This window comes from Callospermophilus lateralis, chromosome 7 (genome assembly GCF_048772815.1).
Source record: "Callospermophilus lateralis isolate mCalLat2 chromosome 7, mCalLat2.hap1, whole genome shotgun sequence".
Classification (NCBI taxonomy): domain Eukaryota; kingdom Metazoa; phylum Chordata; class Mammalia; order Rodentia; family Sciuridae; genus Callospermophilus; species Callospermophilus lateralis.
In genome coordinates, this window is record NC_135311.1 from 102,105,257 (window position 1) to 102,128,984 (window position 23,728).

At 50.8% G+C, this 23,728-nt stretch overlaps 1 protein-coding gene across 2 annotated transcripts in view; it reads left to right on the top strand.

Moving 5' to 3' along the window:
- The window catches only part of Ssbp3 (single stranded DNA binding protein 3), a 159,100-nt gene that overhangs the window by 91,805 nt on the left and 43,567 nt on the right, over positions 1 to 23,728 (top strand). For both annotated transcript variants that reach the window (XM_076860308.2, XM_076860309.2), the window contains exon 5: positions 20,417 to 20,506. In XM_076860308.2, the coding sequence (XP_076716423.1) occupies positions 20,417 to 20,506 (90 nt within the window). The remainder of the gene's footprint in view (positions 1 to 20,416; positions 20,507 to 23,728) is intronic.

Below are 23,728 nucleotides of genomic sequence, written 5' to 3' on the forward strand. Positions count from 1 at the left end.
AGGGTGGAATGAGAGGGTATGTGCAGGGGCTCTGCACAGTGGGAGTGGGAGCTGCAGTGTTGAGCAATGCTGGTGATGGTGTATGTTGAAATACTGACCCAGAGCCTGGCTTCATGCCAGGACCTGGCCCCTGTCCCTGAACCTGGCAGTCCAGTGTGGTCAGTATTAGGCTGCAGAGTATCAGCAGAGGGACTATCTAGCATGGGGACCAGGTGCAGCAGGAGCACCAAAGAGGGAGTGGTTGGTAGCCAGGAGAACTTCCTGGCAGGGCTGCCCTACCCCAAGCTTACCTCTGGTCTCTTTGCCCCTAAAGCCTTCTGTGACAGCACCAGTGCCCCATGGCTCCCATCAGCTCCCTCTTTGTCCTGTGTAATTAGTGCGGTGTGCCTCACTCTTGTCTCTAATTGTGTTGTACAGCATGTACTTTATTATATCAGGATATAATACTGTTAGCTTGGCAGTTATCTTGTTCACTAATTGTTTCCTGTGTCTGTCTCGGCTGCCCCGGCAGATTACCCACTCCTTCTGAGCAGCAGGCACTGTCTTCTGTGCCCCTCATCTTCCCCTTGGGGCCCAGCACTGCTGGGGCATGGATGGGGATCAGGAGCCTGGCCTTGGGACCCAGATGCAAGTCCTGCATTGACCAAGTGGACTTTGTTTGTGGCCATAAATAAGGCATACACATACACATGGCAGTGCACAGAGGTTCAGCCATCATAGTGTGGTGTATATCTTTCTGTTGGTGAATCTTTATTATTCTTGGAGAGGCCCGTGGTCACACCTTTGCTTAGCAGGTATTGATTAGGTGCCCACTAAGTGCTGGACAGTGGGAGGCAGCAGCAAGTGGGGCACATGGGGTTTCTGCCCTCACGATACCTAAGGATTAGAGAAGGGAACAGACACTAGAGGAGTTAACGGGACGGTATTGTGCTCAGTCTTGAGCTGCGTCCATTCAGTGGACATTAGAGTACGTTTTTCCCATGCCAAGTGCAGGGTATCTCAGTGTGCACCGCAGAGGTTGCCCTGTCCCCTCTCTTGTGGGCTGGAGGAAAGTCAAGTGGACACCCACGATGGAACAGTGTCTTCGCATATGTGAGGGATGCTCTGAGGGAGAGCACCAGGTACCAGGCTGTGATGAAAGGAGAGACCTCTTCCCCCAAAGTCCTAAGAGACTCCAGAGAGGAGTACCCTAACCCCGCCTCCAAGTCAGCATTCCTGCCTTGGCACGTATGATTTGGGGGAGGCTTGGGAAGGATTCTAAACCCAAACCAGATGAAGGTGGTGCCCACAGATGACCGGGAGCAGGGGCAGCGCTGGGAGCATGCGGCTGGGTCACTCCTTATAATTATAACACTGTGGTGAAGGCCCCGGCACCCAGGGCGGCGATGGTGGGCAGGCGGGCGGCTGCCAGGGGATGCCCAGCTCTCATCTGCTCAGCCCTGCTCGGCTCTGAGTAGTCTGTTTGGGTTGGAGCTGACTGTTGGGTGTCTTTTTCACCCGTCCTGGTTGTTCTCTCTCTGGCTGAGCGCCTGCTCAGGGCTAGGTACCTTAGGAGCAGAGACAGTCCCAGTATGGGAGGGAGAATCGTGAAGTGGCCATTATCCAAACAAGAAAAGGAATCATTGAAGTTTGCATTCTTCGGTGCCTCTGGAGAAACTCCAGTGTGACCCGGGGGGTCATGGCACGTTGAGAACTCACAGGAGGGAGAAGGTGGGGTCCACTCTGTAGAAGCTGGGGATGTCGTATGGTCTGTGTGAGTGAGGACCGTCTGGTGTGGTGTGTCCTTGGTTGGTTTGTGCTGCTAAACAAAGGTGATGTGATGCTGGCCTTTTAAAATGATACTTTCTTGCAGATGGGATTTCTGAATGGGTACTGATTCTTTCCTGCCAAATGGTCCTGGTGAGGCTTCTGTTACGGAAGAACTGATGTGAGGGCCGTGTGATGTTGCAGAAAATTGGGTGTAGGTCTGCCCCGACCTTGACAAGCTTCAGTTCCCCCAGCCTGTCACATGCGGCTAGTCATTCCTCTTGCAGTGTTGTTGTGGGGAAGGAGATGAGGTGGTGAAAGACCCAGTACCAAGTGATGAGCACCGGAATGTATTCAGTGGAATCTGAGAGTGCCCATCTCAGAAAATGCCACGCCAGGCCCATGGGGCACTGTTGGATTTCCTGAAGGGATTCAGGCAGATTCAGGTGGGTAAGGCAGACATTTAGGAAAGCAGCTTTGCCTTGAACTCTTCCTTGAAACAAAAACGGGTGGTCTCTTACTCTTAATAATGTTCCCTCAGTATCTGCTGGGACTGGGCACTGTGGAGAGGGGGCTGGGGAAGGCAGGGAAAGTAGCCACGGTCTTGACCCTCTCGGAGCCTACATTCTAGCTTGAGAATCAAAATTTCACACATGTGGAACAATTAGAGAAAAATAACAGATGGTGTCTGATCCGATGTCACCGCTCTGTGAAGCTGTCCCAGACTACCCCCACCCTTGGGTAGAAATAGTCCTTCCTGTGTCTGGTATCCTGGAGCTGATGGGCCTGTGCAGTACTGTGCACTGCATAGGTTTGTACTTGGTCACCTGTGCCACTAACCTGTGCAACAGCACTCGTTCATCGAGTGCCTCCACATATCATGAGCCATCCTGAGGTCTTTCCTTCCCCTGTGTCCTCGTTGAGCAGTCATGCTGGCCCTGAGCTGAGTGGACCTGGGACTCTATGCTCTCAGGACTTCCAGCCTGGCAATGCTTTTATTTCTGCTGGTCTTGTGAGCCCACCAAGCCAGCTCCTCCCAGGCTGCCTCTAGACCTCCCCCAGGTCAGTGCTCTCCGGAGCTGAGCCAGGAGCAGTCTGTGAAGACTTGAGCCAGCCTCTGGTGCCTCACTGCTAACCATGTGTCATTGACATTCCCTTGTCCTCTCTGGTCCTTCATTTTCTTCAACTTCAGAAAACTAGGATTGGATTAAATGATGTCTCTGGCATTGGTACTGAAACTTTTAAGTTTCTTTCAGAAATGACATTGGCCTAGAAGTGGCTTCGATGTGCCAAACTCTCTGCCAGCTACTATAGATGTTTAAGACAACTCCTGCCTTCTGGGAGGTATCTTACAGTCTGGTAGGAGAGACAGATGTGAGCAGATGTTGGTGATCTACTAGGGACCCAGTTGCTGGGCATCCTAGGTGAGGACCTCACTTGCTCTACTCAGAGGGCCTCCTAGCCAGGGAACACTCTGTGTGGACTTGAAAGAGAAAAAAAGAAATACAAGTTGGTGACTGAGAGGGCATTCCAGGGTAGGGAAGAGTCTGTACAGATGCACAGAAGCTTGAAAAGACACGCCGGGTTTGGCGGCGAGCTGGAACTGAAGCTCGGTTCAGGCCAGGTTGTTGAGGGTCTGGCCAAGCTGCTAGGCAGCAAGGAGCAGAGAATCCTCTGAGATGGGAGCAGCCTGTAAGTGGCCTGGAGAAGGAATGGGGATGAGGGGAGGGACTGAGGTGAATAAACCAACAAGGAGGCTGACACAGTGGTCCAGGCTTCAGGTCTACGCCCAGATGGCACAGGGTGATTATGTGGACTCTGGGAAGTTGGGCCAGCCCATGGAGAGCTGGCATGATTGGGAGGATTGCCCGTGGCCTTTTTGACCCTTAAATATTTTCCTGATAATCTGATGCCCTTGGCCTAAGAGGGTAAGCTTAGTGGTGATCGTAAACCGCCTAGATCTGCTGAGTGCATTGAAGTGGGGCAGGGGTTGTCTCTATCCAGATCTAAAGGGTGACAGCATGGTTGAATTAGAGTCATCCTGGCCAGATGGTGGGTATGTTTGTCTCCTGAATTGGGCCTTAGTTTCCCTTTTGGTGACAATGGCAGCCAGTGGGAGGATACCAGGCCAGTGCTAAGGTATGCCACCCCCCTTCCCCGTGACTGCTGCCTTTGTTTCCAGGGGTTGGAGGCTCAAGCACTCAGGGCAGGGTGGCTCCATTCTTGGCAAGTGGAGTGGAAAATGTCAGTGTCTTGCAGTGAGTCTTAGAGGGTGTGGGAATGGGTGTGTGTGTGTACTCTGCTGGGCGTGCCCTCTAAAGGCTCCCTTGGACAGGGCATCTGTGTTGGCCTAGCCTGGAACCTGCATCAAGTCTCTTCCCTTCTAAAATGTTGTCTTCTCTGTTAATATCCATAATAACATGCTTGAGCCCTCAGCAGCCCCGAGTCCCCAGTGCACCTTGGGTGTTGGAGTGTCTCAGGTCCTAGGCCCAACTTGACACCTTCATCAGAAGAGTGTGTGTGTGTGTGTGTGTGTGTGTGTGTGTGTGTGATGCTTTTGTTATTTTGAACCCACTGCAGAGTTTCTCACTGCTGCCAAGTTATTTTCTTGGTATTATATTTAGACAAAGCAAGATGATGGAGGAGTAGGTGACGTGTGTTTGCACAGGGATGTTTGCACATGCGGACTGTGGTATTATCAGAGCCTTGTCAGGAGCTGGGTCCTTCCCCGATTCTCCTGGTACCCTTGTGGGAGAGTTGTACCTTATGGCGTACCTCCTCTTGGAGGGGCAGAGGGGCTTGGGGAGTGGGTGAGTGGCAGGAGGAACCTTCTCCTGCAAAGATGAAAGGCAGCTGTTGGAGCCCACACCATACCCTCTGCTGCCACCTTCCCAGCCTGAGTGAAGTAGGCACTAAAGCTCCAGAAGGAATGGGCAGGGAGGTAGTCCTGGGGTGGGTGGACACTGGTATTGTGCCTGATAAGATAGGAAGTAAAATTACTTTGTCATTTTTTTCTTGAAAGTCTTTGAGGACAGCAGCATGGTGAGGTAGGCAGATATGGCCCTGCCCCCCCGCTGGGAACACCTGTACCTCCCCTGTTGATGTGCCCCTTTTTTTGAGTCTGAATTCATGCCATCCATGTGGCAGCACTGTGTGCTGAGGCAGAGAGGGGTCCCACTTGGGCCTCCCAGACTTAATCAGTTTACGGTGGGGCACAGCCGTGCTCCTCTGTTATTAAATTCAGGACCTAGGTCTGCATGATGGAGGCAGCTTTAATGAGATTAGAAAGCTTAACTGAGAGGCCAATTAAATCTAGGCCTGTACCTGTTTGGGCGGCTGTCTAAGCCCTGACCTGTACCCGGAGGCATCCTGCAGGCCTCCTGGGAGCCTAGCTAGGGAGCTTGAGGCAGGTGAAAGAGCCTGCCCAGCTGGTCCAGCCGTCCTCAGACCTGGGGTCTATTTCCCTGCTGGGGTCAGGTCAGAGGCAGAATCTCGGTGGGTGAGTCTCTGATGGGACTTTTGGTCTAGCAATTTCCAACAGCTGCATTCCCGCACCTTCCCTGTAGTCCAAGGAGCACAGGCAGCAAGTAGTTTCAAAGTTCCTTGATGATTTTGATGTGTAGCCAGACTTGGAAGCCAGAAACTGAATACACTCCCTTCATTTTATAGGGGAGGCAGCCAGCCAGGCCTGACTCCTTGCCTTGCACCCTGGTCACTGCAGCACCTTCTTTTCTTTCCCAGCTCCATGGATCGCACGGGTGGGGGTGGGCGTTGCCCTCTGGTCACAGACTGTTTTCATGTTCATTTCTTCATTTTGTCTTTCACACCACTATGTGGGATAGGCTGAGCAGGGTACAGATGGGCAAATTAAGGTTGAGGAGACCTGCCCCAAATTGGTGCCAGAACCAGAGGGCTGATCCTCAGGCTAAGGTCCTTTCTTTCTATGATTTGAATCTTCTTCTGGTTCCCACTGGAGGGTGTGTTGGTGGCGGGGTGTGGGGGGGATCATTATATCTGGACCCAGCCAGGAAGAAAATCTTAGCCCTAGATAACTGTCACCTCATGTAAGACATGTAAGAAGTTCTGGTCCTCACTGGGTCCTATAATAAAGGAGCAGTTTACCCACCTCAGGAAGTTGTTGGGGAATTGAGATCAGCCTCCCTTGCTGCCGGCATAGAGTGAGTCTTAGGATATGGTAGCTTATGCCGTTCTTGGGACACAGAGCCAGGAAACTTCGGGTCATGGATAGCAGTGTTGAGGCTCTACTCTATAGGGAAGCAGTGCCTGGCTGGTCCCCACCGGATGAGGCGACACCTGTCCTTCTTTGGAGCGCCTAGACATGTCCATTCAACAAATATTTATGGAGCACCTGACTGGTATGTGCCAGGTAGGTTCGTCATCCCTGTTTTCTAGACAAGTCGACTAGAGCACAGACGTCTTGGGAAACCCAGATCCCAGACCTTTCTTGCCATTGATTCTCCTTTGTGGGCCAGAGGAGCTGTGGGACTCTTCCTGTTCGCAGGGCCTCAAAGTTCTGAGGGCCCAGCATTGCCTGAATTTAGTTTCTTTTTAGGGTGGAGAAGACCTAGGCTATGGCCTTTGGTGGAATTAGGGAGGGAAAAAAAACAGACTACTTTAGACTAGATTTGTCACAGAGCAGGAGACTGGTTGGTCACCTGTCAAAGACAGTTCTGCAAATTTGAATCTCTCCAGAGGCTGCCGTGTTTCTGTCCTCCAACTATCAACAGTGTGAAGAGAAAAACATTGAGCCTGTTTTCACCCCTTTTCACATTTAGGCTTATGCAAATCTGTTCTGTCCTTTGACTTCCATCTTAAGTATTTTTTTGTGTGTATATGTGGTGCAAGATTGAACTCAGGACCTCAAGCATGCAAGGCAAGTGCTCCACCACTGGCTACATCCCCTGCCCCTGTGGTTCCATCTTTATAAAAGAGAAGAATGAGGAGGAAGGGAGCAGTTTCCTAGAAGGACAGGCCTAGCTCTATCCAAAAAGCTCTTTCGGAGTCCCTAGTCATTCTACATTCATTATTAGACACAGCAAACATTTGGGGGCTCTGTTTTTTCTAGAACTAGCAGTTTTGTGGGGAAGTAGCCTTTGTCCACCCGATAACGCCAGGTGTAGGATCTGCTGAAGAGTTATAGGTAGCGGCTCACGTGCAGTTGGAGGGTGAACAGATCATCCTGCCTGGTGCCCGTGGGGGCCTGAGGGATGCACTGCAATGATGGAAGCTGGCAGGGAGCCAGTGCCAAGGCCAGGGACCAGCCAGTGTTTCTTGTGACTGTGAGAAAAGAGTGAGGATGGAATAGGATGAAGAGGTTGCGATGAGACTACAGCCCTTCGTCATCTTCTTGTTTCTTTAATTCTCATGCCAACTCCAAGAAAGGTCATCCTGTGTTACCAGGGCATGTCTCACGTCAGGGGCACATTGCCTGCCTTTCTGAGTTAGCCAGGGAGCTGGGAGCTGAAGCTCCTGTCCTGAGTCCAGTGCTCTGTCTGCTCACTCTGTGACACATTGGAGGTTCACAGAAGGGACCAGGTGGAAACCAGCATCTTCTAGTGTTGAGTTCTGGCTAATGAACCTACTCAAGGCCTTTTTTGCCTGTTCTGCCCAGGAAAGCAGGACATTTAAGCGGGGCATTGATGGATGACAAGGAGTTCTGTGGATAGATAAATGGAAGGGGACGGGGAACTTGCTGAGCAGAGAAAGTAAAAGTAGCCTGTGGTGTTTCTCAGGGAGGGAACCTGAGACCTGACTGATGAAGGACTGGTGTCATTTCGAGGACATGGTCAACACAAGGAAGGGACAGGACCAGGTACATCCAGAGGCCCTTGTGGGCTGCAGGGAGCCTGGTCTCCCAGACTCCCCTTCCCTCTGCCCCTCTCAAGCTTGCCGGTCGTGGGTGAGGAATCGAGGGCGGGGCACTCCAGCCGGATGATGCATTCCTCCCCAGTGAGCTCAGGGCTTGCTCTGTGGCTTGTCTCTGCTTCCAAGAACCACGTCTCATAAATCTGTGGCTTGGAGGGTCCAGCCGTGGATGGCAGTCCCCAGCTTGGCAGGAGAGTACTTTGTCAGTGGGGTGCCTCTTCTGGGATGTGGAAGAAGAATGTCTCAGGATGGGACCTGTGCCTGGCCATCCCCCTCAGATTCCACCCAGGCCCAGGAGTGACCCCCGCCCCTCTGCCATCTCCTGGCCCCATGTGTAACACTTAGTTCTCTGGGCCCCTTTCCAAGTCCTATAGAAAAAGTGGCTTCGTGGGCTAGTGGAACAGACAGCTTTCTTCATAGAGGCAGAGCCAGGGCCTGGACCCTGTCTGAGAATAAGCAGCAGGCTTTGAGACCACCCGGTTCCCTTCCTGTCCCTGAGGCCTGGCCTTGATTCTCCCAGAGGGGACCGACAGCAGGAGTTCCTGAGGCCTTCCACTCCGTGCATTACCTGTCAGATGTTTCCCTGGACAGCAGCTGTCATCACCGCTGACTTGGGGGAGGAGGTCCATGATGATCCCTACCCACTGTACTGTACTGAACTGATATGACAAATGACACTAGGGAATGTAGCCTGCCCAAGTCATTTGGCCACTCGGCACATAGGCTTCTTCTGTGCCCCAAACTGGAGTTTCTAGGAGGAGGGAACAGCCTGTCCTGAGGGATGCACAGGCAGGGTGTATGTGTGGTTTGGGGGGTGGCTTGGCGGGGAGGGACTAGTTGTCTGAGTGTAGCTGAATGTAAGTTAGTGGAAGGTCACTGAGTTAGCTAGTCTTGGAATTTGACCTTGTAGACATGGTGACTACTGTTGAAAGACAGGATTTCTGCAAGAATTGGATTCATCCAAAGAATATTTACTGAGCCAGCATCTTCTCTGCTTTGCACACCGCTCCTGCCCCATTTCTGGGAAGACAGCTGGCTAATTTAATAAGGAATTAACAGTCAGGTGTGACAAGTGCTGTGATGAGGAACACAGAAAGGACAAAGAAGTATCACCCAGGCCTGAGAGGAGGAGAGCATTCCAGAGAGAGGGAGAGCCTATGCGGAAGGTGGCTGGACAGATTCTTCAAGTCAATATGTGAAAGAAAGGCCTTTGCCGCTGGTGCTCGGTGCTAAGTACTTGTGGGTAACGACAGGCTGCTGCTTCTCATTTATTGGATCCTGGGGTCAGTCTGAAGAAGACCTTCCTGTAGTGTTGGCACCATCTGTATTAGCGAGGGGAGGAGCAGGGGTGGCTCCTTGGAAAATCCTGTGTGTGTGTCACAAGACAGGTTCAGGTCAGAATTCTCAGCTGGTGCACTTCACACTCCTTCAGAAAGCCTCGGTCCCAGGCTGGGCCCCTGACCCACCTCTATAGCAGACTCTCAGTCTGACCCCTAAAAGATGTGTGTACTTGGATGCTCCTGACTCATTCTTGGGGACTACCAAGAACAAAGCCCTATCCTGTGTGCCTGGTAGACCCCAACAGATACCTGTGAACTCTCCTTGGTGAAGTTAAAGCGACAGGCCCCCCTCCTTCCCCAACGTGGGTTATAGGCCAGGATGATGCCAAGGATAGAAGAAGCAAAAAGCAGGCTGATGCTAGGTGCTTGACCTACCCTTGACCCACCTCTGCGTCACTTTGGGAGCAAACCAAGCAGCACTCTTGAGAACAAAACCAACAGAACCCTGGAGAGGACGTCCTCTGAAAACCTGCCAGGACGGGCAATTCTACAGAGCTGCTGGACAGCGCTGCGAGTCCTCTTTGTCAAGCTGATAACAATTCAGAATAGCAGAGTGACTGTTTGGTTCTTAGGAAACCAGGTACCAGAGCTGTTTAGACAGACAAAGGGACAGACAGGGACACACACACAATCTGTGACCCAGTAACAGGAAATGTTAATATTCCGCTCAGCTCAGCTCAGCTCAGCTCAGTACCATGCCCTCTTGTGTTGTCCCCAGGTCTGCTGCCATGTGGCTGGGCTCCTGGGGCTGGTCGGGCAGCAGGGAAACTGGTGGAACTGCTGGAGGGTCCCAGAAGGGCCCACTCACACCTCTAGAAGCATTCACAGGGAATGGGCTCCAAGTGACGCACGCTCATGGTGTGGCGTTGCAGTAGGAGGAAGAAGGCGCTGGGCTCTGAGTCTCATTCCCCATTGTGGCCTCAGGGATCACCCACCTTGACCCTGTCGTTTGTAAATGAAGGAGTGGGAGCTCTGAGGAGGGAAGGGGTGGGTTGGCTGTACCCTTCATCTCCTGCCTGTTTGTGTCAGGTGGGGCCAAGCTCTAGGTATTGGGCCCTTTTGTGTAAGTCTGAAGAAGTGGAGGGGAAGAAATGTGGGCTTTGAAGCCAGGTAGCCTGTGTTTGAGTCCCAGGATTGCTACTTCCTGGCCTGCCGCGCAGCCTGGGGCAGGTCAGCTCTCTGAGCTTCAGTGTTCTTCTCTCTACACAGGGAAGATAATGCCACTACCCCATAGGACTGTTGAGAGGATCAGAGATAAGTACATAAAAGGCCAGGCGTTAGGCGGCACCTGTTAACACATCAACTGTTGCTGTCTCATTGCTCCCATGGCAGTGCAAGAGAGACAGGCCATGGCTGGAGTGTGTCCCCTCCAGGGGAGGCACTGTCCCTGGCTCCCCAGATCCCTGGTGGGCCCAGCGCCAGCCCCAGCCATTGCAGCTCAGCACCCACCTGGGGGTTAGGAGCAGTGTAGGCTTCTCTGTCCTTTTATTCAGTTGCTAGTGACAGTGTCTGGCAGGTGTCCAGAAGCCAGCTCTGGGAGGCTCCAGACAATGTCCCCCACCTCCTACATCTTTGGCAGTACCAGTGCCTGCTCAGGAGGCAAGTTGGCACCTGGATTTCAGGGAGGAGGGCCATCTATGCTGTCCCTTGCCTGACGGTGGGGAGTGGCGGGCTGCGGGAATGGACAGCGGCAGATACTGTAAGTGCCCAGCTCCTTGTGGCGTTGTTTGGTCCAATTTCCTTTGCATTGTGACCTACATCATTCTTTATTTGCTAAACCCTCTGAGCAGGCAGCAGTAATAAATCAATTAATGACTCCGATGAATCGTTTAATGGCTGACAAAATAACACTAAAGCCAACAGCTTGCGTCTCTCCAGCAGTACCAGAGGATGCTGGTTGACTCGGGTGGGGGACGAAACAGAGACTGTTAGCTAAATTAGTGCAATTAGTGCGTGCTTTAAAGGCTTAGGCGGCATCTGCTCCGCTCTGAGCCGGCGTGTCGGGTGTGTGCTGGGGATGGCGGTGGGAACTGCGGTGGGCGGCTGCTCGCTGGCTTCCCTCCTGGCTTGTCAAGAGAACTCAAGGACTCCCAGCCCATTCCTTTACTCAGAGGAGGATGTCGGGTTTGAATTATGTGCCCCTTCCCTGCCAAGTGTAAACTTCCCTGGCTTTGATAACAGGGGACCCTGGTGAGCTTTTCAGACTGCACATTCGTCCTGTCACAGCAGAGGATGAGGTGAGGGAAAGTGACTGTCCCCACTAAATTGGATGCCAGCTGAGGAGGTATGGGTTCCCATCTTTGGTCCTTATGATTTCTTTTAAACTCTACAGTTTCTAGAAGCGATGACTTTCGGTTCTTTGCACACCTCCGTCCTGGCAGGATTAAGTTGTCATTGGAACTGAGCGTGTGTGCCGGTCCACGCCAGGGAATTTTCCACTGTGCAGAAGCAACTGCCAGTGTTCTTGTTAAAGAGCTGTCACTGGCCTACTATGACATGTTGTGGTTGTAAGTAGGGGATTCGTGCAAGTGCGTGTGTAGTGTTTTGCTAATGGTGTAAACCAGGACCTGAAGCTCATCTCTCTTTACGAAGAAAATCAGTGTTGTACAGATAGCCTGCTGGACTCCTCGGTGTTCATCCGTGAGGGGCCACTCGCCCTTAATCTCTCTTATCTTGCGTGTGCATGCCTAGGACCCAGGACCCATGCCGGGTAGCCCAGCCAGGGAGGTGTTTGCACATGGAGGAGGACACCCTGGCCAGGATCCATGGTACAAGCGAGGCATTAATTACACAGGACTCCACCTCCACTTCTTACCCAAATGTGCCCTTTGATCCAATTCCCAGAAGAAGCCTGGTGCTGCCTGGGATGGATGGGCAGGTCCCAGGAGTGTGGTGGCCTCCCCTCTCCAGCCCAGGGAAACCAGTTCCTCTTTCTTTTGAAAGTGTGTGACTGGAGCACATTTCTTTCACACACACACACCCTGCCCCCTGCCCCCTCTCTTTTATTAGTATTTCTCTGTGTTGGCCACTGAGAAGAGAGAGGCTGCGTCTCAGAAGAGTGACTTCTACTCTTACAGCTCTGATACCCCTTTGACCCCCTTCCCCATTCCAGCCTGCTCTGTGTTCTCAGAATCATAAAAAGTAAGCCTGTCTAGCCAAGTGCAATGGAACACACCTATAATGCCATCAACTTGCGAGGCTGAGCAGGAGGATCACAAGTTTGAGACCAGTCTTAACAACTTAGTGAGATCCTGTCTCAAAATAAAATTAAAAGGACTGGGGGTGTTGTTCCGTGGTAGAGTGCTCTTGGGTTCAATACCCAGTACTATTGGTGGGTGAAAAACTAAGCATGTCTAGTGCCACCTAATGCTCTGTCAGTGGCTCAGACTGCCATTTTCTGAGCACCTGCTTTGTCTGAGCCTGGCAGGGCACATCATCTGACAGCTGTGTTTAAGTTCCCCACAGCTGCACAGGCAGGCTCTGAAAGGTCAAGTGAGGTGCCCAAACTCCTGGTAAATGGAAAGACTGAGGCTTGACCCAGACCTTTCTGTTCTCAGGTGACTGCTGTCTACAAACGTTCATCCCAAAACTTGGACCAGAGAAGCTGGAACATGCCAAGGACTGGGGATGTGGTTTTAGCAGACCAGGTTGACTCCCAGCTATGCCCACTCTGAGCTGTGTGACCTTGCTCAAAGTCCCTCCACTTTGTGGGGCCTCTGTTTTCTCGTGTGGGTTTTGGGGAAGACTGAGAGAGGAAATGGAAGGGTGATCTTGGTCAGAAGTGACAGCCCCTGGGATGGAACACTCTGGTCGTGGGCAGCTTGCTCTCCTCCTGTGGAGGGAAGGACGCCCCATACTCCCAACCTCCCACCCCGGCCCACCCCTGAGATGGAATAGGCAGGGGTGATGGAAGGCTGCAGGCTTTGCGTTCTGAAAGAGGCTGTCGGGAGGCCCTGAGCCAGGAGGGTTGAGATGACAGCAGTAATCGCTCAGCCCGTATCTCCTCCCGCATCTTCCAGTCCTGCGTCCTCCACGGCCTTGGCTTGAGTGCCACCTCGTCGTAAAGCCTCCCTGATCCCCTAATCCTGTCTCACAGCGCCTGCTGGAGCACCTTCCCACGTCCCCCGGTTCTCTGTCACCACGAGTCATTCTGTCCTCCAGACCTTCAGGGCAGAGTGCCCTGTCATCTCCTGTCCCAACAGGCACAGCGCCATCCGGCCTCCCTAGGAGCAAGTGTTCGCGGCATGCTTCTGATGTGCACAAGCACTCCTAGTGTATCAAGCACCTTTCTCCTATAGTTTCCCACCTAGTTCGTTCCTCCTTTTCTTCCCAGGGTAATTTGCCAGTTAGGTGCAACAGACTGGTCAGTGGGATCTCACGCTCCTTGACACACACGTACACACAGACACACTCACGCCCTACCCTTTGGTGAATGCCAACTCACTGAAATATTTGTCAGAAGGAGCCAAGTTAGAAGGTCAGCTTACTCAGGGAAGAGCAAATCATGCAGGCGATCTCACACACAGAGAGGGAATTGGGATCATCACATGTGTTGAATGATCTGCTGCTTCTTTGCATGATTTGAAAAGTACACAGAACTTTCCTTGAGAATTGCAGGTATTATTGAGAAGGGACTGTTACTTGGACTTCTTGAACCCAAGATAAGGGTCAGGTAGAAGGACAGTAAACTGAACTTAGAGCCGATTAGCCCCAGGACCTTCACATAGCACACTTCTTTGTGCCTCAGTTTCCTTATAGTTTAACAAAAATGACATCTTCCCTGGAATATTGGGGTATAAATATTCCCCTCTTTCTCCTCTCCTGGTTTATGAGAGCAGAATGAAAAAAAATCATTGATTCTCCAGCCCTCTCTGCGTTCCGAGGTGATCCTGTCACCCAGGGGGCAGAAGTGAAACGGCACTTTGTGAAAGAAGTGCAGGTGCCAGGATGGACCTCCTGACTGTGGCAGGTTGGGACTTTGTTGTCTACATGTGGCCCTTTTTCAGGTGGCTTGGTTGAAGAGCTCCATGACACCCTCAGTGTCACTGGAAGCGGAAACTCAGCAGCCTTGCTTGCCAGATACCTGAGACTGGGGAAGTCTGACCGAGAAATACAGTGGTGGTTTGCAGCCAGAGCCGAACCTGATCTTGGGACCCTAGGTGCCGGGCTCTTCTCATAAGAATCCCCAGGAAACACTGGGAGACAGTAGGTAATGTGGCAGTCTTCTTCTTTTGGAGTACTGGCAATTGAACTCAGGGGCCCTTAACCACTGAGCCACATCCTCAGCCCTTTTTTTAGTATGTTATTTAGAGACAGGGTCTCAGTGAGTTGCTTAGTGCCTTGCTAAGTTGCTGAGGCTGGCCTTTAACTCGCGATCCCCCCGCCTCAGCCTCCTGAGCTGCTAGGGTTACAGGCATGTGCCAACATATCTGGGTTGGCAGTCTTCTTTTAATGTGGCTTTTGTCATGTCTCTGCTGTGAGCACCGCCAATTACTGGAGCCCGCCTCCTCCAAGGCAGATGGTTCTGAGATCAAGATCAGGGAAGTTTTGTGTATCTTAGGACACATACTGTTGTACTCAGAGCCATTCTTATGCACTGGGGATGCTCACCCAACCCTCCTCCCACGTGACAACTCCCCGGCTATTTGAAGGCAGGGATCCTGTGTCACTCCCTAGTATCACTGGAACCTATTTTTTAGTGCCAGCTGGTCTGTGTCTTCATATAGCAATAGTTGTGTTTTCTCCCAGCTGCAGAATCAGTCTCCTTTCTCCCAAACATATCCTCCCCTAAAGTCTGTGTGTAGGGCCAGAAGACCTTTCTTTCTTTTCCTTGTGTGGACCCCACTGCTCTAGTCTTGGCCTTTCTGTCTGCGTGATGACATTCTCTACCTTCTTTTCATTCCTGCATCTGCACCCTCAGCATGTTGATGCTGCTAAAATTCTCTCTAGGAAACTTGGCCCCTGAGGGACTAGAGTACTCTAGGAATCTGCATCAAGTCCGAAAGCCTGTCTTACTGGAGTGGTGCAGCCGACCCTCCTTCCCTGGGACGTCAGACCCGCATCCTTGCCCTCCTCATGTAGTCATCATGGGAGGGCAGCCTCCATTTCCCAGCCACGAGCACGTGGCCACGTCGCCTCAGCTGAGTTTCAGTCAAGAAAGGCCATGCTTGGTGGGTTTGCTCGTGACCAGTGCACTGAGGCCCGAGGATTGGGGCAGAGCAGGGAAGGAGGGGGATTTGCAGAATTAAGTATATAGTTTTTGTAGCCTTATAAGGTGATCAGGAGGAGTTGATTGACCTGGAAGGAATCCCAAGTTGACTTTTGAGCATTTGTTTTTATTCATATGCAGAACTATTTTTATTTTAATCTATATGTGTTTGTTTGTTTTTGCAGCACTGGGGATTAAACCCAGAGACACTTTACCAAGCTGGCCTCTAGAGGCTGATCCTCCTGCCTCAGCCTCTAGAGTTGCTGGGATTACAGGCTTACGCCACCATGCCTGACTTAGAACTGTTTTTGAAAGAGTAAAAAAGGGATGAGGAGATCTATGGTAATTTGTAATGAAGATAACTGGGGCTCCTGGGGTGCGGTCAGAAAACAATCTTGTAGGGAACGTCCCCAGCCCTTGAGATACGAATGTAGCCACTGCTGCAAGGAGTTCCTCCTAGGATGCAGAGAGGCTCCTGGGCACATGACTGTCGGGCCCATGTTCTGGTGGTGTGCCGCAGTCCGACTGCAGCAAAATAACCAGGTTGGGGGCGGGGGTGACGAACAACTTGTGTACCTTGATACAGCAGGAGTGGGAGCCCTTTATTGTAGGACAGGAGTGGTATTTATACATTCCACACAGCTTATCTTAATTAGCATAAAATAGATACAGCAGTCAACCAATAAGGAATCTCCACACTTAATGGCTCACTGGCGTTAGTTCAACCAAAAATGCCATGCATCATATTACTTGGCTGTGGCTCTTGGCAGTGGTGTTGGGTAGGTTGTGTCATCAGGGTGTCAGTATGCTTGGCACAAAGTGAGGTGGGACAAGATGGGGTTCTCCTAGGTCCAAGGTCCTTCTACTTAGAAATCATTCCGACTGTTAAAACTAAAAGTCCTTTCTTAGCCTGACTTCACAGCCCCTTCTAGTCACTTGGCCCCAGGTTTGAATTCTGCTCCTCTATGTGAACAGGGCAGGTAGGGGGTGTGCATCCTTCTCCTTGGGTAGGTCTATGGTGAGGTGTTCCGGGGTCTCCTCACTATAGAAAGCCCAACAGCTGTCGATAACAGAGGATGCCTGAAGTGGCGGTGGTGTGGGTTTCATAGGGCACAGGAGTGGAGGGGAAGGACTCGAGGGAACCCCTAGTCCCAGTGATTGTGATCCCACCCTGTGACACCCAGTCTTTTTTTCTTTTGGGTACTATGGACTGAACCCAGTGGTGCTTTACCACTGAGCTGCATCCCCAAACCTTTTTATTCATATTTTGAGACAGGGTCTCACTAAGTTGCTGAGGCTGCCCTTGAACTTGTGATCCTTCTGCCTTAGCCTCCTGAGTTGCTGGGATTACAGGGGTGCCCCACTGTGCCTGATGACACCCAGTCTTTTGAGGGAAACATTCAGAATAAGCTCTCCTCTGAAGCCTCCCTGGCCAGGAACAAAACTCCCTTGTAGAGAGAGCCTCAGACAGTCCTTGGAGGGTTCCTCCAGCTTTTTAGACTGGATACCCCAGGCTTAGAGGAAGCAGCTGGCCCCACAGGGCCACATCACCCTGTGAAAGACCTTTACATCATTTTTATAAAAGCAGTACAAGTCACGCTGGGCATGTCGCCTTGTGGTAAAGCTCTCGCCTGACATGGATGAGGCCGTAAGTTCGATCCCAGACTCTGGGGAGAAAGACGGCACATTACCTAACTACACACCTGGTTTGATTCTGCTTTCTTTTTAAGTCCATGTGTGTACACATATATGGATACCTGTTGGGGTGAAAGGCCTGTAGTTGGGCCCAAATGTCAGCCAGTGGTACCTGCAGGCTCTGTGTGCTTTTTAATCTTTTTTTCGTTAAATGTTTTGTAAAGAACAGAGATGAGTTGGAATTCAGGGTCCTGCGGAAAGAGGACTGCCTTTCTGTTCCTGCAAGAACTGCTCTTTCCAGTCCCCATTCCCTGAGTGTGTGGGTTGGGCTGGGCAGAGCCTGGGCCCCTGGGTGGAGGTCCTTAGTGGTCCCCTTTTCTAACCCATCACTGCACACATGGGGAAACTGTGTCCCCATGTGAGAAGGGACTTTTCTGCATGTTCTCACCCAAGACCTGAGCCCATGCGAGAGGTGTCTAGTGTTCTTTCTTCTAACTGCAGTGGGGAGGTTCCATTCTGAGCCCCTACCGCAGCCCTGGCATGCCATAGGCCTCTGTGGATGTCAAGGGGTTTGGGTTTGGGCTTGGGCTTGGGTTTTGTGTTTTTAAAGAAAACTCACGAGGCGCTTTGCTGAGTGCCTTAATGGAGCTCTAACCCAAAGCTGGAAACCGCAGGGAGAGGCTGATTCCTAGCAATCCAGGAAGGCCTGGCTCCAGATGGTCAGGCTTGAGCAGGTCTTTGAATAATACAAGTAGTAATCATTTATTGAACACTTGCTGTATGCTTCATATATTGGTGGGTCTTGCAGATGGGTAAAACAGCCCCTGCTGTTAAACCACAGAGGGTGGTGTCCCTAAGATTGGATTTTGTCTCCCAGCATACCAGTTGCTGCTTTTCTGGCCTTTTGGAAGTGTTCTTTTGGGAGTATGTTTGCTTCATAGTCAGAGGGGAACAGCAATAACCCTAACCCAGGGCACAAAGTTAGACTCCACAGAGGTCTGCTTAGTTTTGCTGCCTGAGAAGGTGTTAAATGATGAAAGTCATCTCCTCGGCTTCTGCCCCCTTAGACGTTACTAGTGTGTTCTTCACTGAAGGGAACCAAAACTTACCCTCCCTCCTAGATTTCAGAGAATTACTCCATCTCTTTATTAGGACCATGGTTCCCTTGATCATTACATTCAAAGAAACAAAGACCTCCCTCCCACTCACCCACAGTTCCTACTGCTAATTGCATAGGAAAACCACCTCTTAGAGTGAAGGATCCTCATAAGTAATGCATCAGTGCTTGAACGGGCTCACACTTCATTTAGGTTGTTGTTTTTAAATTTATAACATGCTCTTATCCTGTACTTTGATATGTAAAAATGGTCAAATTCCTGAGAAACAGGACATGACTGTCTCACCGTAAAAGTAGATCTACCAATGTCTAGTGTAAGAAGCAGTGGTCGGCAAGTGTGGTGGAGTGTGGTGGCTCACTCGTGCATGTGATCGCGGCTACTCAGGAGGCTGCATCAGGAGGATCACAAGCTTGAAGCCAGCCTGGTCAATTCAGTGAGACCCTGACTCAAAATTTTTAAAAAGGGTTGGGGATGTAGTACAGTGCTAGAATGCTTGTCTAGCATGTGGGAGGCCCTGAGTTCAATTCTCAGTACCTCCAAAAAAAAAGTGAGTGAAGGGTAACAATTAAAAAGATGAGTTAGTATCTACTTGTGTTTGGTAATCTAACTACCAAGCTAGAAAATAATGATTCAGTGTCTCTTATTAAATTGGTTAAATAATGATACTTCTATGAAGGATTAAAGAGCTAAATGTTAACATCAGTCTCTGAAAGAAAACAGATGAATGTTTATCTCACCCTTATTTTAAAAAAACTTTTTTTTTTTTTTTTTTTTTGTTTCTGCTACAGAGGACTAATTTTTGGTGCTAATCACCAAGTTATATTTTTACGGAACCATTAACCTCAAACAATAATGTATCTAATGGATAACCCAGCAGACTCCCCATGTGGGTGTAGATCTGGGGAAGGAGACCTAGATCTCTAGCACTACTGCATACCCATACTGGGTCCCTCCTTCCCATAGTCAAAGCTTCCCAGTTTATAGAACACAGCCAGCCCCCTCTCTCAGTCTTTTGCAACCCTGTTGCAAAGGTAGAACAATGGCTACCCCACATTTTTTTTTTTTTTTTTTTTTGGTACCAGTGATTGAACCCAGGGGTACTTAACTGCTGAGCCGCATCCCCAGCCCTTTTTTTATATTTTATTTAGAGACAGGATCTCATGAATTGCTTAGCGCCTCACTGAGTTGCTGAAGTTGCCTTTGAACTCATGATCCTCCAGCCTCAGTCTCCCAAGCCTCTGAAATTATAGGTGCTCACCACGCTGCCCAGCGGCTACCCTACTTTTTGCAGAAAAGAGATTCAGAAAGACCAAGTGACTTGCCTGTGGTCCACTTTCTTAGTCCAGATGACAGCATTGGAGACCAGGTGTCAGTTCTTGGTGAATTTGTTTGGTTGCATGCTCCGTGTTAATAGGAGCCTTCATTTCCTTCCTTCAGAAAGCTAAGGGCTCTGGTTCCTTTTATGGATGAGAAAAGGAAGGAAAAGTGATTGCTTCAAGGTAATGATGAGAAGGAGGTTGTATTTATGAGGCGGAAAGAGGCCCCCTGTTTCTTTACCCCTGAGGTGCTCACTTCTACCCCAGAGAGTAGTCTGGACCCTGGGAGATGATCAGTGAGTAAGTTTACATTCTCAGTCATGATGGAGTTTGGGGACTACCAAGGTTATTTGGAGGTGGACTTCTACAAGAGGAGCAGCTGGAGGTTTGGAATCAATGGGAGGAGCAGGGAATGGGCCAGGCAGTACAATCAGGCCTGTGACTTCCTTGAGGCCGGGGCTTGGGCGTCGCAGCCTCAGCCCTGCCTGTGTGAGCAGAGCCAGGCACAGACATGCTGGCTGCACGAACAGGTTGGATACAGATTGTTGGAAAGAGGCCAAGCAGGGAGAGTGACGTCTGCTCACCCCTGGGAGGCATTTGTTGAGGCAGATGTACCAGGTGGATGCCAGAATAGCAGCATTTAAAGAGAAAAGTAATGACACCCAGGACCCTGCAGGGGCCAAGAACACACCAAAATTTATAAATCACTTCACCTACCTTAAGAGAGCTCTTTAGAACAGCAGGTGGATAAGGCACGGATCTCATAATGTCAATAAAAGTCATGACATGTTGGTCACTTAAAACTGCTCTGCCAGGCACTGCAGAATGTACCTTTGGCTTCATCTCTTGCCATGGTGATGGCATCCCAAAGTGGTGGGCACTGTGCTTCCATTTTAAAGATGAGGCATTGGAGACTGAAGAGTTCGTTGCTTGTCCAATGAGTAACAGTTGGGAAGTGGGGCGAGGTCTGATCATCAATCCTATACCCGTGCCGTATCACTGGTGGGATGCTGCTTAGCTGGGGCAGGACTAGAAAGGTTTAATGAGGAAGGCGGCCTTTGGGGAGGGTCTGTGGGGGAAGATTGTGGGTGGGGTGGGGTGGGGTGGGGGCTGAAGCCCTATCGGGTTGGAGGTTTGGCCACTGACCGCTACCTCATCTCTCCACAGAGTGCAGCAGCTGCCCCGAGCCCTGTGCTTGGCAACATTCCTCCCAATGATGGGATGCCTGGAGGCCCCATCCCACCGGGTTTCTTTCAGGTATGTGCTGGGCTGCGGGTCTTGTGCTCCTGTCACAGTGTTCTGGGTTGGGTAGGCAGGGCTTCGGGGAGAGGAGAAAATAAGCACAGCTCAGTTTGCCATGGTCTAAATACAGTTGCTCTGTGCTGGTTGAAATCCTTCCCTTCCCATTGCTTTCTCTACCCCTTCCAAAAGCTGAGAAGGGGGGGAGGGGTGGCGACCGGACACCTCCTGCATCGTGTGCGCTTCTTCACTCTGGCTTGGCAGACAACGCCGCAGGGCTGCTTCCAAGCCAGTGTGGAGCTTTCTTGTAACAAAAGGTTTTTTTTTTCTTTTTCTTTCTTTCTTTCTTTCTTTTTTTTTTTTTTAAGAGTAAACTGTTCTTTGTTTCTGTTTTGTTGCTGCTGTCATTGTCATTGTTTACTTTGCCTGTCCAAACTACAAACCTTAGGCGTAATCTTAAAAAAAAAAAAAAATCCCACCATCCTGGCAGGTCTCAGAATCCCTTCCCTCTGGTTAACCGCTTGATTCTTTCCGAGTGTGATCACAGACGGCGCCCCGTGAGCATCTGTGCCCGCGCTCTGCCCGCCACAGGCAGGAACAGATCCCATGTGGGGCAGGAGCTGGCTTTCTCCATGACACCTTGTTGGGCCTTTTGGCAGGGGGTGTGTGTGAAATCAGGCTTTCTGTTTTGTTGAGGTTGGGTGTGGCTACACCCCGCCCCCCATCCCTCCCTTCGCTACTGGCAGCTCATTCCACTTAAGCCAAATTTGAGACTGGGAGAGGTATCAGTGTGCAGGGCTGTGAGGAACTTGATGATGAACCTCTTGATTGTGACATCGCTCGTTTGTTCAAGCCTGTCCGGGACAGAGTTTAGAGAATGCACCTGACTCTCCACACCTTCTGAAGGGTTGGTGTTCCCAGGGAAGAACACAGAAAGCCACCAGGCTCCGTGGTGCAAGCACGTTATCCAAAGTAGCTTGGAGGGCTGAGGCAGGAGAATTTGAAGTTTTAGCTCAACCTGGGCAATTTAGTAAAACCTTGCCTCACAATTAAAAGAAGAAGAGGAAGAAGAATACAGAAAGAGCGGTTGTGTAGAGAAGAGGGCCAAGATTTTTTTCTGTGAAATCCAGGGATTCAAAACTAGAGCCAGAGAAGCAAAGTCCCGGGAGTCTTGTGCCTGGTTTAATCCAGAATCTGTGCCCATGGACATCCTGCAGCAAGACAGGCTGCCTTGAGAGGCAAGGGCCTCCCTGGCACAGGAGTGACAAATGCCTTTGGGGGCTTCTCCCATGTGAGGGAGACCCTGGAAGGTGCTTCTGCACTGAAAGATTTCACATTGTGGTTGATGTTAACTCCCAGGATAGGGTGATCAGGACACGTTGCTCACTAGTCAAGTACATCAGTGAAATGTAGGTGTTGCCCTAAAATGGAAACAGCAGGTCCACCATCAAAATGGTGGTGAGAGGAAAAAAGGGATGCAGGGTTGGCAGCTCAGGGCATCAGATGGCCATATACCTACCCGTATGCATTCCCAGCATTCTGCCAGAACTAAGACCATATCTGACTCTTAGAGATGGGCACCGTCCTAGCAGTCTCAAGGTGTGTAAGGCTCCAGGTTAGACCAGGACTTGCTAGGCTCTTGGCTTGGAGTGCGGCTTTAGATACTGTAGACAAAAGGCCAAGAGAAAGACTTTAAATCCCCTGGAAAACCGTGGTCCCAAGAAAGGCAGGAGCAAGATCAGCTGCTGCTCTTCACCAGAAGGAAAACCCAAGGGGTTGCTGTCAGTGGGTTGACCCACACCAAGGGCAGCCATCTTCCTTGCCACTACAGTTGGTATTCCGCACCCACCTGGTAGCCTTTCCCACCTGTCTTCTCTCCCAGCTTGCATGTCCTCACCCTTGATACCAGGGATACCTTTCATTCAGTGCAGGTGTGACTTCCAGCCTGGTGCACAGAGCCCATCCAGGCACCACATTCCACCCCTGTGCATCCTTTTAGAGACTGCTTGCTGGTATCTGGTGTGTGCTGTGGGAAGAAGTGGACAGTAGCCAATTGTGTTTTTTTTTTTGTTTGTTTTTTTTGTTTTTTTTTTTATCTAGGCCATCAACTTCTCTTTTGGCCTGAGTCTAGGACAAGGAACAAGTCTGCCTGACTTGTGAGCAGTTTCCAACTTCCTGCTTTGGTATACTTGTTCAGGGTTAAGGCCTAATTCCAGACATACTTCTCAGATCCTCCCCTGCGACGCTTGGGGGTGTGTGGTCAGAAAACCCAGTCTGATTCCTGTCCTTATTTAGCCACCACTAGTCACCGTTGTACAGAGGTAGCCCTCTTGACTTGAGGTCATTTCTGTTCCCTTATCCAGGGGTGAACTCTACAGACTGGCTGGGACATCCAATAGGGAGCCATAAGCCCTGGCCTCTCTGTTTCCTGGGTGTCTCTGGGTGATTCTTTTCTCTGATTCTCTAGTATCACCTCTCCATCAGTCAGATGAAACGGAAATAGGGTAGGCCAGGTACTTGGCATGGTCCTTCCTTGCCGAGGTACTGACCATTTGGGCAGGGTCCCTCCAGAGGGGAAAGGGTATCTCTGTGGAAGGAGGTAGTGGCAGCCCATTTCAGGAGCAGGCCAGCCCACAACAGGAATATTAGCTATTGATTGCCAGCCCTGCCCCTCACTCATCTTGTAGGCAGCCATTCTGATATTAGAAGGGAAATAGAGATGGTATCAGGAATTTTTATCTCCTGTGGACAATTGCAGTTCTTCCCTCCTTTAGCTGCAGCCTGGGTGGTGGCTGTGCTATAAGAACACTTGCAGGGAGCCAGCCTGGGGTGGCCGGACCCAGCTCTGGCCAGACTCTGTCCCACGGTGGCCAGCCAGATTTTCAAATTAGGTCCATACCACCAGTTGGTATAGACCTTGGCTTGGGGTGAGAAGCCTAAATCTGGAAGCCAGAGGGGCCTCCAGGGTGGGTGGGAAGGAGCATCTGTCTACTCCCTGTCCCAAATCCTTAGAGAGAAATATATGGGACTTCCTTCTTCAGGCCTTTGACTACCAGGCTTCAGGTCCACTCCTAGAGGCAGGGTTGGGCCATTCACACATTAGACTGTGTTGTTTTGTTTTGTTTTCCATACTGGGGATTGAATCCAGGAGCACTTTACCACTAAGCTACATCCTCAACTCTTTTATTATGTGTTTTGAGACGGGGCCTTGCTAAGTTGCTGAGGCTGACTTGCAATCCC